The sequence below is a fragment of the Drosophila persimilis genome, unplaced genomic scaffold (genome assembly GCF_003286085.1).
Source record: "Drosophila persimilis strain 14011-0111.01,24,50 unplaced genomic scaffold, DperRS2 tig00000002-arrow-pilon, whole genome shotgun sequence".
NCBI classification, from domain to species: Eukaryota; Metazoa; Arthropoda; class Insecta; order Diptera; family Drosophilidae; genus Drosophila; species Drosophila persimilis.
Genome location: NW_020825289.1, coordinates 7,292,005 through 7,307,968, shown reverse-complemented (window position 1 = coordinate 7,307,968; position 15,964 = coordinate 7,292,005). Strand labels below are relative to the sequence as shown.

General features: G+C 47.7%; 2 protein-coding genes across 5 annotated transcripts; both read left to right on the top strand.

Annotated features, from left to right (window-relative positions):
- Positions 1–1,329: 1,329 nt before the first annotated feature.
- LOC6590223 (diuretic hormone receptor) lies at positions 1,330–7,880 on the top strand. 4 transcript variants are annotated; one of them, XM_026986000.1, is made up of 12 exons: positions 1,330–1,620; positions 5,295–5,641; positions 5,707–5,905; positions 5,996–6,089; positions 6,148–6,322; positions 6,396–6,469; positions 6,541–6,651; positions 6,709–6,897; positions 6,969–7,084; positions 7,169–7,225; positions 7,305–7,506; positions 7,559–7,880. In XM_026986000.1, the coding sequence occupies exons 2-12, from the start codon at positions 5,365–5,367 to the stop codon at positions 7,589–7,591; spliced, it is 1,527 nt and encodes a 508-aa protein (XP_026841801.1). In that variant the 5' UTR covers positions 1,330–1,620; positions 5,295–5,364; the 3' UTR covers positions 7,592–7,880. The 4 variants fall into 4 exon arrangements, with proteins under 4 accessions (XP_026841801.1, XP_026841802.1, XP_026841803.1 ...); XM_026986001.1 differs by lacking the exon at positions 1,330–1,620 and adding an exon at positions 1,783–1,800; XM_026986002.1 differs by lacking the exon at positions 1,330–1,620 and having other exon boundaries at positions 5,221–5,641; positions 7,565–7,880.
- Positions 7,881–14,061: 6,181 nt separating this feature from the next.
- Positions 14,062–15,317, top strand: LOC6590222 (lysosomal aspartic protease). Its single transcript, XM_002016035.2, has one exon. It carries the CDS (start codon positions 14,062–14,064, stop codon positions 15,259–15,261), a length of 1,200 nt encoding a protein of 399 aa, XP_002016071.1. The 3' UTR covers positions 15,262–15,317.
- The last annotated feature ends 647 nt before the right edge of the window (positions 15,318–15,964 follow it).

Below are 15,964 nucleotides of genomic sequence, written 5' to 3'. Positions count from 1 at the left end.
TCTCTTCTGGGAATAATCATTGAATGGAAAACGTTCTCGGTAAAATCAAGGGGAACGGAAATCGAGGAAAACTGGCACTCATCGATGAAAAAAAGGTTTGCCGAACATTTAAATGGAATAAAAAACCACTCCAAGTGCGTGTGATATTAAATTTGCATGCGACAGAATAAACGCTTTAATGCGAACAGGGATACAGAGACACAGGGACACACAAAATGGGAAAGACCCACAGAGACAGAGATACTATACGTAGAGAGAGAAAGCATTTTTAAATTGGAATTTAAATGCCTTTGAGTGGCAGTTGACATTAGCATTTGTTTGAAAATCAAACAGTTGGGATAAGGATGTTGCCATCGCGCATACCACACCCACATGCGACTCCCTACTCTCCACCGCCCCCCATCCCCATGCTACGAGTGTGTGTGCCCTGCGTGTCATACACATACCAGAGCCCGCAGCCGCCGTCTAAATGTTTATCATTGTAATATCAAACTTAAGAGTGGAGGAAAAAGCTTCCGTAAATATAACAAAAAAAATTCTGTCTGTTGTTTTCCCTACAATTTAATTTCAGCAAATTTCCCGGAACCATTTGCCTGAAGCATCCCCACGCGTCCCCATATTGATATTTCAATAACTGTCAGGCCAGAGCTCCACTCCACTCGAGTTTAATTTGATTAGCCTAGCCCACATCCACATCCTCCTCCACACCTGGGGTGCCATCGAAGCTGTGGCAATTAAATCAACGTGGGACTTCAAAGGGATGGATCCCTGAAACCAATTCCAATACCCACATCCCTTCTACTCGGTCCACGGGACCTAAGTAAACAGACTTAAGCCCCAGCCAGCGAAATGCTCAGCAAATATCGGGCCCAGCAAATATTTGCGTAAATCAAATATCCAGATTTTCAGGCATTATTGTAGAACTGCATTGACCAGAGAACACGGGGCATCCCCCATCATGTCCCTTCAAAAAAACAAATGGGTCCCACCTGTTGCCTGGCGTCAAAAGCTCTTGTGGAACGCAGCTTTGGAAAGCTTTCCCCATTGTGGGTCGCAAAGGCGTTTCGCGCCTTTTGGTAAGAACGTCAAAATGTTGCGGCTTGTTAAGATGGTTCCTGCGGCCATCGGCTTCAGTTATCAACGGGATGTGAGCGAGTGCGGTTCTTCTGGGAAATTCCAAAGTTGAAAAAGGATAGCAAAAAATATTTTCAAAATCATATTGTTTGAAAAATACTCGGGACAAAACGAATCTTTTAAAGACTTTAAAGGCTTTATAAAGAAAGAATTTGCCAAAGAAAAATGTCATAAAGTCAATGGCCGCATAAAGGGCTTATAGTTATTGTGCAAGTGCGAGTGTGACTATAACAAATAATCCTGGATAAAAATGCGAGTGTAAATGCCAAAACCATAAAGTTCTCTGCTCTGTGTGTGTGGGGTGTGTGTCTGTCCATCCATAACCAAGGCAACTAGACAAACAAACACACAGACACAGGCACAGACTGGTGTAAGCGGAGACCCACACACCCGCGCGTTCCCCTCGCACAGATACTCGTACGAAAACAGCTCAAACATCATCATTTGGCAGCTCAGAAGGCGTTAAACACATTTAAGCCGGGTCAAGTAAGTGGCTGTCCTGGCCCAAGGGACAAAGGACTGTCGCTCTCACTCTGTGGTCAGTGGAAAAATCCCCGTTAAACTCGGCAATCTGCAAGTGTAAAATATAAGAAAAAGGAAATCCCAAAGGATACGAGAGAACCCAACGCTCGTTCGGAGAAGAAGGAGGATTTGGGTCCAAACAATGTAAGAGATATCCCTCTGTATCCCTGGATGTGTATGGAGGCTGGCTACTGATGGGTGTGCAGAAAGAATGGCAAACAATTTGCGGTTAATTAAAATGCCAACGCATACACACAGATACACACCCACACCCAGGCGCATGGGGAACAATGGGCTACAGAATGTGCAGAATGCAGCGGTTTCAAGGGAAAATCCACAAATTCCAATAGGGCCATTGTATGGCGTGTTTGCGGAATCGATTGGGCAAATCCACTCCAGGTGGTGGAACACGAAACACCCCAATCCATCTCTGATAACCAGGCAGGGCTTCGGGACTTGTTGCCCCTTTGCTTTATGGACTTCCGCCGTAAATCTTGTGAAAATCTCTCACATATTTCGACACACTTGTAATGCATTAAACCGAATTTTTATTGAGCCAATAAATATCAGATTTGGCCCACAGGATCTCCTGCCACTGTTTCTGGCTTGTTTGCCTTTTGTGGCAGATATTTATGGATTTAACTCGAGAAGCTAAAATCCCTCACGTAACTGCTCCTACTGTTGCTGTTGCAGTGCGACCTGCACGTGCCACACAATGAGCGGAAAGCCGTTAAAGGCCAGACAATAAAATGCCACACTTGTTGGCAATCGTTTGAGTGCCGCCCCTTCCGCTGCTCCTTCCAGATGCGATACGAGCTTGTGCTGACTTAAGCAGAGAATGAAGGTCCGAGCGGAAACGGAAATCGAAAAGGACTTGCGTGCCTGCAAATTATGATACTCGATTGTCTAGACCGTCTCTTACTACCTTTGGGGCATGTGGTGGACCATCGACCATCAAATTTGATTGCCCCCGAAGGCTAAATAAAAGTGTGGGAAATGCAAAAATTTTCTCCTTCTGGGGGGAAGCCCGAATTTACCGACATCAAAGTGTGCGATAACTTTCCGATCCGAAACAATGTTTTCTCGCTTAAATGAGCAATTTCATTAAAAACTTTCTCTATACCCCATATCGTTGGGGGCAGTCTGTTCTTCCTTTCTTCCTCTTGGCCATGCTGCGTATACGTTATTTCTCTGTGCTGCCTCGCACGACAAAGCTTATGAATTTAATATGTTCATTGTTGCTGTTTGCTGCCTTCTGCTGTCTGGATTCTGTTTATGCATATAAAATTTAATGAGCTACATTAATGAGCCCAGAAAGTAGCACTTCCTGGCGTTGTCCTGGGCGAGAATGAAACATGTTGGCCAATTACAAAAACGAGCCCCAAAGATCCTTCAATGGACCGAAAACCCGCAAACTCGATTTAATGTTGTATATGTAAAGAGTGGGAGAATGTCGGGGAATGCTAAATGGGGACCACACACGCACTCGCACTCGTACTCGGATTTCTATTATATTTTCAATTCTCTAAAGAAATCCCCCTCAACGGCAAACATTTATAAGCCTTAAAGCAGCAGCCGGAAATTGCAGAAATTCTCACATGGCCCAAGAACCAACCCACAAGGAATCTCGGTCCTTTCTCCTTTTCGCATTTTGTGTCGCCTTTGGCAAATCCATTGTGTGCAATCGTACGAGATTAGATACAATCTTCTATAATAGCACGAACAGCAGGAGGAGGGATTGTGGGAGGCACTTCCATTCCCCTGTGATCTCTGGGGCTGCGCATTTGATTTGTCCATCTTCATCTACATCATATGTCGGTCGAGTCCCATTTCGTTTGCTTGTGTTTATTTCTGGTAATGTCCTTTTTTTTTTGGGGGGAGCCCTGCTGAATGTGCTCTTCCAGTTTCTGGCCGATGGGGTGGACATTCATCAAGTTGACTGCCCATAAATGAGATTTGCCTCCATTCGTGCTGTCAGAATGCATTTGCATTTAAACGCAAATAAAAAATATCCTTCTGCCTTATGTGTTCTTTTGGCCGCTGTTTTTTTGTACTGTTTGTCGGATTTAATTGAAATCAAATATGCAATTAGCAGTTCTGGCCATAATTTAGTCCTCCACTGACTTGGCAATTCTGCTGAGGCTTTATTTATGAGGTAATTAGAGGCGGGCGATTCCCTTTTCTCTCTTCCGTTTCTTCTCTCCAGCGAATTTACAAAATTTTCAACTTAAAATTGAGTTTTACTTTGTGTTTTATGTATTGTGGCCCTAACTCATTTCTCATGTCTGCTGCTGGTCGGTGGCGGTCCTTGGCGCGAGGGTGTCTTAAAAGGCAACGCGGCGTATGTGTTATAATTTAGCGAGAAGCTAATGAATGCGTTGTGCTCGAGAGAACTTCGGAGCAGACTTTGTGCCAGGGTCCGTGCGGAGTGTTGGGTCGTAATAATCAACTTTTCTTTTGTTTTATGTGCATGCATTGCTCTAATTTACGAGCATGTCCCCTAAACAACAAGAAAGGAACAACATTAGGCAATGAACCGGCAAAAGAAAGGCAAAGTACCACCAGCCACTGTGGGAACCAGAAGTAGAGCCCCCACAGGGGTGTGGAGTTCGCCTGCGGACTTCATATTTCATGGATTGCGTGGAGCTCTGTGACCAGGAATCGGTGTCGTTTCAATTAAAAAATTGGTTAGGTATTGATTTTCAAAAGAAATTAAATTTACGGAGAACAATTTGTTGTTCTCTGGAAACCCATTCAATTGTGTCTCAAATATCCATACGTCCTGTTGGCCACTCGGAAAACTTTTCATTTCCGGGGAATTTGGTTAAACGCTGTGGGAAAACTTTTCGGACTAAACTTGCCTGGTTGCTTAGGGCCTTCTGCTTGGTTTCGTCACTCACTGTACAGCATCAGATTATTTGGAAGGTTTTCCACTCATGGGTTGGGTGTGTTCCTACTGCCGCCCTGTTTTATGCCATACATTAATGTAACGATGCATCATTTATGCCATTTATTATCAGAGCTAAAATGTGAGATTTCCGCTTGCTGATGCTGACTTGAAGGCACCGCCCTGGCCCACCCAGAACCACCCAGAACCACCCAAAGCCACACAACCAGGCCACACCCGCTGGCAGGCGCTGGCAGGAAGTTAGCGTTTCTAATTTCTAAGTAAAACCATGTGCCCTGACTGGTGAGCCCTTTGACTTGTGGGTGGTCTTTTTATGGCCACATGTCTGCTCTGCTGTGGCAGCACCCACCAGAGAGCCTTTTCTTTTCCCCCTTCAATCTGCTGACGCTTCTGTCTGCCTTTTGATGGCGAAACTAATGAATTTTTATGGCACTCGGCCTGACCATTCCTGTTCGCCATGAATATGGCGAATCGGACACCTTTAAGTTCGCTCCCGAACTGATTTCTTGCCCCTTTAAGTGGAAACCAATTGCCCTGGGGCCACAGCACAGAGTGGGGGTGTGGCAGTATCAATGCAATTAACGTACACTGTGGCAAAAGGCCGCAAGCTCTGGTCAAAAGGGGTCCGGGCAGTCCCTCAACAATTGCAACAATTCAACTTCCTGAACGATTCAGGGAACATTGTCCCCGGACAATGTTATTCTGATACACATCTCGACTCGCCCCCCAGGTGGTTTCAGGGCAGCCACAGAATGGTGGTGCAGTGAGTGTGATTGTGAGTGCTGGAACCCTGGAACACAATGAGTGACCACAATTACATGGAGGCGGCAGTCGCCGCCAATGGCAGCAGCGGAATCGATCCGCTGTTAATGCTGTCCAATTTGGACGGAATCGGGGCGAGCGTGGAGCTGCAGTGCCTGGTGCAGGAGCACATGGATTCAACGACCTACGGCAATGCCAGCGACCACTGCCTCACCCAGTTCGACTCGATCCTGTGCTGGCCCCGAACGGCGCGCGGCACTCTGGCCGTGCTCCAGTGCATGGACGAGCTGCAGGGGATACACTACGACAGCAGCAGTGAGTGGTTATAGATTGAATAGGGTTGAAAAGGGTTGCCCCTCTATTAACCTTTGAACCCTCAGAGAACGCCACCCGCTTCTGCCATGCGAATGGAACGTGGGAGAAGTACACCAACTACGATGCCTGTGCCCATCTACCAGCCTCCCACTCGGTGACGGAGTTCGAGGTCATTGTGGAGCTGCCAACCATCATTTACTACATCGGTTACGCCCTCAGCCTGGTCTCGCTCAGCCTCGCCCTGATTGTCTTTGCCTACTTCAAGTAAGTGGAGAGCCCTAGAATATGTTCCAGTATTCTGAGTTGCCCGCAACTGCTCCTTCTCAAATTTCCTTACCACCCCCCTCCCCCCAGGGAGCTGCGTTGCCTGCGCAACACCATTCACGCCAATTTGTTCTTCACGTACATCATGTCGGCTTTGTTCTGGATACTGTTGCTATCGGTGCAGGTGGGTTGAGGAGTTGAGTTACCTGGTGTCCTTCCTTTGATAACTTGGCCCTTGTTAGATCTCCATTCGAAGCGGACAGGCAAGCTGCATTGCCCTGGTCACGCTCTTCCACTTCTTCACGCTGACGAACTTCTTCTGGATGCTGGTGGAGGGCCTCTATCTGTACATGCTGGTGGTAAACACCTTCTCCGGCGACAACATACGCTTCAACATCTACGCCTCCATCGGATGGGGTAAGTAGGCGGACACCCCCTGCAAACAGCCAATTAAACTTCTCCTGACTTCTCCTCCTCCGCTGCTGGCCAGGTGGTCCGGCCCTGTTTGTCATTACCTGGCTGGTGGCCAAGAGCCTGACTGTCAGCTACAACAGCTCCGAGAAGGTAAGTCTCTCCGGGCGTTCCTTCCATACGTTCTCCTTTGAATATTTTCTGCCTCCCTGTGTTCCCGAAAGTATGACATCAATTGCCCGTGGATGGAGGAGACGAATGTGGATTGGATATTCCAGGGACCCGTCTGTGCAGTGCTGCTCATCAATTTAACCTTCCTGCTGCGCATCATGTGGGTGAGTGCATCCGAAAGCAGCAAGCGCAGAGCAGCCGGCACTAATCGTATCTTCCAGGTGCTCATCACCAAGCTGCGCTCGGCCAATACCGTGGAGACGCGCCAGTATAGGAAGGCGGCCAAGGCGCTGCTGGTGCTCATACCCCTCTTTGGTATCACCTACCTGGTGGTGCTGGCCGGGCCGTCGGAGGTCGGCCTCATGGGTCACATGTTCGCCGTTCTACGTGCTGTTCTGCTGAGTACACAGGTGGGTTCTCTCCTGCTTTCCACTATCGTTCTCTCCCTGATTGTGTGAAACCATCGCCTCGCACCTGGCAGGGCTTCTCCGTATCGCTGTTCTACTGTTTCCTCAACTCGGAGGTGCGCAATGCCCTGCGACACCACATATCCACGTGGCGGGACACGCGTGACATCCAGCAGAGCCAGAACCGACGGTGGGTATAGGGATATAGAGTCCAACAAAGCTGGAGCTTGACCACACTCATCCCTGGTCTTTACTATTCTGCACCCCTCGACAGGTACACCACGAAAAGTTTCTCCAAGGGAGGCAGCTCGCCGCGGGCTGAGAGTATGCGGTAAGTGGACGGGGAAGATGATAATTGGATGTGCGGGAGAGTGGGATTAAATCTGCGTGTCATCTGATATCCATTGCAGGCCTCTGACCAGCTACTACGGACGCGGCAAGCGGGAGTCCTGTGTAAGCTCGGCCACCACCACGACACTGGTGGGGCAGCATCCCCCCTGCCTCGCCCTGCACCGGGGCTCCAACAACGCCCTGCACACCGGAGGCGGCAATACCACATGCTCAGGCAGTACACTCAGTGTTATGCCCCGTGCAATCAGTCCTCTGATGAAGGTAGTAAATAGGACAAACCGTGCTCCCCGTTCTATTGCTAATCATTTTCCAGTTGCAGCAAGGGCTCGAGGAGAACTCCGTTTAGAGACAACTCCCCAGAGAAGATTTTAGCAAGGCAAGTGCATCTTAAGAGACTGAACTTTCATTGAATTCCATTTCCGAACGGAGATCTGCGAGTGCGATGAGGTAGTACTAGATATTAGCGTGAATGGCGATGATGGAAGGAAGGAGACCAGGTACCAGGCCCAGCCACAGCCACAGCCCCCAAGCCACAGCAGAGCAGCAAAACCAAGTTAAATGTCGTCTAGGTGAACCACTTACCAACCAAACCCCCCCACCTACACCTAAACCTACACCTAAACCTACACCTAAACCTACACCTAAACCTACACCTAAACCTACACCTAAACCTACACCTGAACATATACAAACAATACATGAGGTACATACATAGTACTCGTTTAGCCAATACTATTTTGTGTGTACAATATATTCAAACTGTAGCTGTTGATGGAACAATTTTCTGTACGGAGGATACATCCCCCAGCATCTGAATAAATGGTCTATTTACTTGAGTGTACTTCACAATGGATTTCTTTTTATATCTTCAAGGGGATTAGAGCTGAGCTATTGAATGTTTTTGAGTCGTTTGATGTGTGTCTACTGTCACACAATATGTATTCAACAATTTGTAACATCCCATTTTTTATTCAGCTTCAAAGATGAGCTAAAACTTAGCATGTTGCGCGTTGGAGCATCTGTTGTGGCAAGGAAGTTGAGCAAGTTTATGGAACGCACACAAATGTTTAAGTTTATATAGAGTTTCCAAGTTCTAAGCACAAACGAACTGGCGGAACCAAGAATGAAAAGTTTTTCAACAACTAAATTTACAGGCAACCAACAAGTCTCAATTGAGTTCTGATGGATGTCGGAACCTCCAGAATTTCGAGTAAGCTACTCTTTAAAATATATACAATTTTCTGTCACTTATCCAATCACTGCCCACGCAACCAGCAGCCAAATATTCGAACCAATTATATCCATAATTAATATAAATTTGGGGCTCGTAATTAGAAAACTGCCCATGGATTCGGCTAATTGTTCGCTAATTAGACCCAACCTTTGGGCTGGATGTGGGGGCGGTGAAGAGCGAGTAGCCCATTTCTTCGCCCATTTCTTCGCTATGAAAAAGGTCAAACTCTCTTCAAGAAACTTTTGCACAATCTGAGGTATTCCCCCGATAATATTTAGCCAAATATCTTGCTGCATATAATAAGTTGGACGTTGTCAAATTGCAGGAGAAGAGGGGGCCGAAGAGCTCCCAGAATGCTTATGAATGTTGCATGAGCTGGGCCCCGGGCAAGTGATGATAAAATGAACTGAAAAAGCTTTGCTCTTTGCATCCAGGCTCGACATTTTGATACCTCTTAATGACTTTATGGACAAGAGGTAAAACGTAGTGTAAGCTTTTTGAAAGATTACCTGATTTCTATGAAAATAAGATGATAGCAGTAGACAATTCTTTTATGGTTGCAATACAAGTACACCCTGGCTACTCGGGACTACGCGGTACGAAAGCCATAAGGGCAACTACAGAGCGTGAAGGACCAACCATGAAAGCGAATGGAGAAACTAACACAAATAAGAGTACTCGTTCCACCCCAAATAAGGATACTGCTCCTCTTTGTCGAGCTGCATGCCAAAAGGAAAAAGAGGAAAAAAACGAAATAAAAATAAAATATAAATAAATACTTAATGTGCACGAAGAATGCGGAGCATGTTGGGGTTCTCGTGTTCGTTTGATATGCAGGGATTTCTTTCTTACTCTTAAACATTTCTTCTGTGCGGCTTTTGGACGTGAAATGTGAGCGGAAGTGGGAACTTTGCTTAATTGTGTTTCCCTGAAAAATGAAACCCAGTTGAACAAAGAGTGGTACGAGACGGCAAAGGCACTAATGTGGTATAATCACAACAGTGTATGGCAGGCAGGTCTCACTCCAGCCATGTCGCCATGCCACCCTTTCCATTCCTTTGATTGTTGAGCACTTTTCTCGCTTTCATCAGCATATGCGATGTGTGCAGTTGCCGCCTTGAAGTGCCTCTCAACTCCACGAAGGCGACAGGGCGACAGGGCGACAGGGCGACAGCGACAAGGACAAGGACACTTGCCACCTGCCTGAAGTAGATAAGAGGCAGAGGGAGAACGTGAAGGAGTGGCTGGTAGAACGTCAAACGAGGCGCCACAAAAATGCCAACCCAATTGTAGCATTTTAATTAACCAAATTGTGCGCGTAAAATGTAAAATGGCAACTTCAGCAACTGGCAACTGCCCAAACGGAACTCAATTAAACCTCTCTTAGGCCTTTGTACGGGAATCTTGAGCAAAGGTTTTTCCTGACTGATTTAATTAACGCCTGGAAGCAGATTAATTAACAGCCCAAAGGTCAGACGAGACCCATGGAATATGCATAAGTGAATGAATGCCACCTAGATACGAGTATGTCCGATTCTGTGCCTATATGGGGTTTGTGGCTGCAGTTCACTGGAGCCCCGACTGTGATTTATGGCCCCGCCTTTCACCGAATCTCCTTTAATTATGTGTAAATTCTCGCATATTATGAATAGTGGGAAAGCTTTCGCCTAGTTGGCGGCTGGAATTCCGCTTTAATCTTCGGCCACAGAATGGATTCCATCTGACGTGTTGCCTCACGCTCGACTGGCTGCAAGTGGCAAACAGAATTTGCCCGCAGGATGTGTGCTGTGGGTGCTGCCCCCTGCCCCCTGCCCCCTGCCCCCTGCCACCCGATCCGCTTAGCTGAGCCCCAGTCTCATCTCTGCTTTGGGGGCGAGGACTAATTAAATATTTGTTGTGCCAGGCTCTGACAACGCTGTAATTGTTGAAGGAAACTTTGGACATGCTCTTGAGGGGGAAATGGAACTTAAAGCTGTCAGAGAAAGCAGCGGTTCCACTGGCAATGGCTGTGAAACTGGCACCGGCACTGGCACTGGCACTGCCACTGGTACATTTCAATTTCAATGTTCTCTATGTTAATCGAATTCAAGCAAAGCAATGGCTGGCAGTTGAAACTGTTCCTTCTTCTTGTTGGGGCCACCATTGCAGAATCACGTATACGTATTCGTCTGAAGTGGTGTATTTCGCTTTCTTCCGTGGCCTAGTTACGGAGATATCTGGGGCTCTCAAATAGGAGAGGTTCCTGCTTTTACTAGAGAAAATCAATCAAATTTTGAGTGGCAAAGTGTTTGACATCCGCGTTCGCTTAATTGATTGCCCCATCAGCAGCAGAAACGTCACAACTCTGGATATCCATCAATGCCAGAGTGAAAATCACATTAAACGCTTCTTAACTGTTTAATTGAGGAGAAGTATACGCAGAACAGAGTTTGATATGTTAATCGGGTCATAAGTTAATCAAATTATGCCCATTAAAAGTCGAAAACTGTTGTTACACCCTCCTCTCACATGTGACTTTGCCGTGACTGTGACTGTGAAAAGTTGCTGGTTATTGATTAGGTTAGGTTAGGTTAGGTTAACCCGGACGGCCCTCAGCGGGGCCGCGCATAGGCCAATATGGCCCTTAGTTATCCGGATGGGGGGGTGTATGAACCATCGCGGGAGTGTTAATGTGGTTTTAAAAAGTCCCCGAGAATCGAGGTGTTTTTAGCATAGGCCAGCAGTTCCTGAGGCGTCCTTTTGGAGGCATCTTCCAGTGATGCCAACACTGGGGCGCCCAGGTATCTCCTCCTTGCCCTTGAGAGAGCCGGACAGTTGCAGATGAGATGTTCCAGGGTTTCGATAGCCCCAGGTTCCTCACATTTCCTGCAACTGTCTCTGTTGGTGATGCCTAGCTTTGCTGCATGTGCAGCAGCCAGACAGTGACCTGTTAGTATTCCCACCATCAGTCTGCAGTCCTTTCGTGGTAGGTGCAGTAGGTAGTGGCTAAGTTTCTCGTTGCGCTCCTTGCACATTATCTTCGAGGTTCTGCAGGTGGTGGTACTCCTCCACCTGCTATCAGTCTGTGCTCTAGCCTGCTTCTCTAGATCGCCTTGCAGCGTTCTGAGGGAGACAGGCACGTTCTCGGTTCTCCTATTCTCCAGCCCGACGCCCTCCTCAGCTAGTACGTCCGCCGCTTCGTTTCCTTCGATGCCCTGGTGGCTGGGAACCCAATAGATCCGCACTGTCTTTGTCGTGCTTAGGATGTCTAATGCCTCCCTGCTCGCCAAGACACTTCTGGAACTGACCACGGACGACTGCATGGATCTTATCGCCGCTTGGCTGTCGACGAATAGGTTGACCGCATCGTGTGCTCGTTCTGTGAGGAGAGCGACCTCCGCTGCTTTCCCGATGGCAAAAAACTTCTGCCTGGAATATGCTGCATGGTTATTGATTAGTTTCAAACTTTATTCATCGCATAATCATTCAATCCTCTGAAATTTAACACCTTCGTCAGAAGAAACTTTTCCATTTTCTCTCTATCCTGTGGGTCTTGTGGCATTGGCAATTTATTTACATATTTCAAGATGCAGCATTGACATTTGCAGCACAGTAGCGGCAATAGTGCATACCACAGAATACATACATAACTCGCTGTTTCTGGGTTAAAGATTCTGTGGCTTACTTTTAAGGTTCGGTGCTGGGGTTCGGAGCGAAAGTTTCTCTGGCGGTTTTGTGCGGCAAATTTGTGTAAAGAAATCAATGAACAGCACACAAAACTCCCTGCAGAAAGTTGGTTCTGTGTTGTTTCGGGATCTCTAATTGGCTCATAAATAATACAGCAAGGCAACAAGTCAGTCTTGGGTACAGATAGTACTTATACGAGCATAGAGTGTGTCTAAACATACTTGAATGGAATCCATTTAAAGAGCAAGCCGCAACCTTTTCCCTTTTGCTGTTTTTGTGGGGAGAATACATGCACATATATTTTTCGGACCAATATATGAAATGCTGAACGAGAGTTGGATGGTATAATTGGTTTTTGTGGGAAAGGGACCTGCACTTCTTGGCAACAACTTTTGGCCAGCTGCTGCGGTCTTTCCACTCTCCCTCTCCTTCATTACTTGTCAGTCCATCTCTTTCGTATTAGCAGCAGTCGAGCGAAAAGGAACTCCATCTCCTTTTTTGGGGAGACCGAAAACCCAATTTATAAGCATCAAGGAATACAAAATGTGTTGACTGCTGCTTCTGTGGGCAATTTCCGCTTACCTTTTGCCTTTTTTGGCCACACCTTGTGGTGGACACAAAACTTTTTCTTTGCCAGAAATATCAACAAGTGTTGCCAAAGAAGTTTACCACCCTACTGAATTCCTTTGGTGACATGACTTTTGACCCTGGCACATCTTCTGCGTGGCAGGACAAGCATCGCACCGAAATCCAAAAGTTTTCCTTCTTCCCTAATTGTGTTTGCCTAATTCAATGAGAGCCTCCTGCTTAACTGAATGCCACTTCAGGCTCGCTCCCCTGCCAACTAATGCAATTTGAATTTTTCCGATAATGTTATTTGCACAAGTTTCGCTTTCAATTAACGTGTCCAACATCAAAGCTGCTGGGACAATCCTTTTTGGGCCTGAAACACAGCACAGCATAGCACAGCACACGGCAGTAATTAATTGAGTTGACCTGCCTTCCCTCCTGCCTGGCTTCAGTGTTGATCGGCGATAAGAATAATGCCAAGGAGCACCGATATCATTGTTGTAGCCCCCCAACAGGGCGGCCATTAGCGCAGGTGTGGCCTGTCACTGACAGACAGGACAGGAGCCTGAAGGTGACAGAAAAGGACTCACTGAAATGGTTTTGGGATCTGCGAATCCGTTTCGTTCTTTCGTTTCGCTTCGCCACTTTTATGTCGGGCCTTAACTGTCAGAACTGTTATTGTCGCATTAGCCAGAATGTCGACGTTTTAATTGTAGGACATTTCGGCCAGACAACGGGGCGTATACAAATTGCGGCTTCTATGGATTTGCGGTCTGTCTGCCCTTGACAGAAGAATGTTACGGGTGAAAACACTTACAACACTCAACCAGCAAAGGGATACACATTCAAATTGAATACCTGTCTGTGCGGATCTGGAACCTATGTGCAATCGAGTGGAGCAGCAAAAGCAGCAACTGCAATTATGAGAACGAGTATTCACACATTCATTCACTGGAAATCCGATACCTTGACAGTTTTCGTATTGCAATAAAAAGCATTTTCCCGCACTCCCTGCCACCCCGCTCTGACCCGATTCAAAGGGAGTTCAATTGAAAAATCCCTTTTCAGAAATGTTTCACATTTCCAATTACAATGTCATGGAAATTTTCGTGCTGTTTAATGCCCTATGGGTTGGCGCGGTAGTCTGGCATTTTCCTTGACCCGGCGTTAAGGCGCACTCCCCTTGAAGTGGGCCGTCTTGTAGGGTATTCCTTCGGTGTAATTGGAATCTTGGCATATGCACAGGGCTTACAGAATTGACTTGAATCGATTTGACTTTGCCTCTGACTTTCACATCAACAATCATATTCGATAGACATTGGATTCCAAAGGATATTGATTCCAGTATGTGGCTGTTATTTCTGTCCCTCATACTGCCGCCCCTTGTGGCACCCAGCCCCCTCACGGAGCTGTACCGCGTGCCGCTGCGTCGGTTTCCCTCGGCCCGGAATCGCTTCGTGCAGTTTGGCATACGGATGGATCGATTCCGACTGAAGTACAGCAGAGTGGATGGGCGCAGTCGGCCGAGAGGCGGCTGGGAGGTGAGAAGCGAGCCACTGAGCAACTACCTAGACGCTCAGTACTTTGGGCCGATCACCATCGGCAGCCCGCCGCAGACCTTCAAGGTGATCTTCGACACGGGATCCTCGAACCTGTGGGTACCCTCCACCAGCTGCGCCCCCACGATGGTGGCCTGCATGGTGCACAGTCGCTACAATGCGCGGCAGTCGAGCAGCCATCGCCGGAACGGGGTCCGCTTCGCCATTCACTACGGCAGCGGGAGTCTGGCCGGTTACCTCTCCAGCGACACGGTGCGGGTGGCTGGCCTGGAGATCCAGAATCAGACATTCGCAGAGGTCACCACGATGCCGGGCCCCATCTTCCTGGCAGCAAAATTTGATGGGATCTTCGGGCTGGCCTATCAAAGCATCTCCATGCAGGGTGTTAAGCCTCCATTCTACGCGATAATGGAGCAGAAGCTCCTCAGCAACCCCGTGTTTAGTGTGTACCTCAACAGGGAGCAGGAGCACCCAGAGGGGGGAGCACTGTTCTTCGGGGGATCCAATCCGAGGTACTACCGAGGCAACTTCACCTACGTTCCGGTGAGCCGTCGCGCCTACTGGCAGGTGAGGATGGAGGCGGCTACCATCAACGACCTGCGACTCTGCCAGCATGGCTGCGAGGTCATCATCGACACGGGGACCTCCTTCTTGGCCCTGCCCTACGACCAGGCGATTCTCATCAACGAGTCGATAGGCGGGACACCCTCCGAGTATGGCCAGTACTCTGTTCCCTGCGACCAGGTTCCGCAGCTGCCACGACTGACCTTTCAGCTCGGGAGTCAACAGTTCTTCCTGGACGGCAGCAACTACATCTTCCGCGACGTCTACCAGGATCGCGAGATCTGCTTCTCGGCCATCATCGGCGTGGACTTGCCCTCGCCCAGTGGTCCCCTGTGGATACTCGGGGACGTCTTTCTGGGCAAATACTACACAGAGTTTGATATGGGCAATCATCGGATTGGATTTGCCGAGGCCAAGAACTAATCCAACTGTTTATCTCCGATGTATTTCGTTCTTGTTGGAAAAGCATGATGTTTCATTGTTCCTTTAATATATACATATATATTTTGCAACTGTTGTAACAATCGAGCAACAGGGGAGGGATAGGGGCTTTTTGGGATTCTTCCAACAAGCTGTTGCTATTTTTGGGCACGTGTATGTCACGATATTCGGCCTGGAAGGCTGGGGCTGGAGGGGACTGAAATCAGAACGTAATTTTATTATTTTACCTGCTCCCCCATGCATTATGCGAGTAGTACTTCCCTCTCCGCTGTCCTGCCTACTCCCAGTGTCCTTCGTGGGCGGAAGTTAATCAAAAATCGCTTGCAGCCAGATGATAGAGGGAGCCTGCTCTGGCATGGAGCTCTCCCTTGGGCGAACTGTGGATGTAATTGATTCCTTGGCAAAAACAATGTCTCTTTTGTCTGCCTTAGCTTCTTCCTTTTGCCCGTTGTGCCGCCTTTGGGACGGCTCTCCTTTCTGCCGGAATGGAATGCAAATTGTGAGCTTTAAAAGATCCAAATAAATAACTTAAAGTTTACGACTGACGCGTTGGAAAAGTTTATATTGGAACTCATTGTCCCAGTCCCTGTTTCTGTAGCGGTATCCGGTTTATATCAGTGGTTTCTGGCGGCTTTTACGATGCTGCCTAAAGAAAAACTGGGAATACCCTGGAAAGTAAAGCCAA

Excerpts from the sequence above, each read along its gene's own strand:
- LOC6590223 (XM_026986000.1), top strand. The coding sequence starts at position 5,365 with ATGAGTGACCACAATTACATGGAGGCGGCAGTCGCCGCCAATGGCAGC. Across the intron at positions 6,090-6,147 it reads TACTGTTGCTATCGGTGCAG|ATCTCCATTCGAAGCGGACA; the intron begins GTGGGTTGAGGA and ends GGCCCTTGTTAG. Across the intron at positions 6,470-6,540 it reads GCTACAACAGCTCCGAGAAG|TATGACATCAATTGCCCGTG; the intron begins GTAAGTCTCTCC and ends TGTTCCCGAAAG.
- LOC6590222 (XM_002016035.2), top strand. The coding sequence starts at position 14,062 with ATGTGGCTGTTATTTCTGTCCCTCATACTGCCGCCCCTTGTGGCACCC.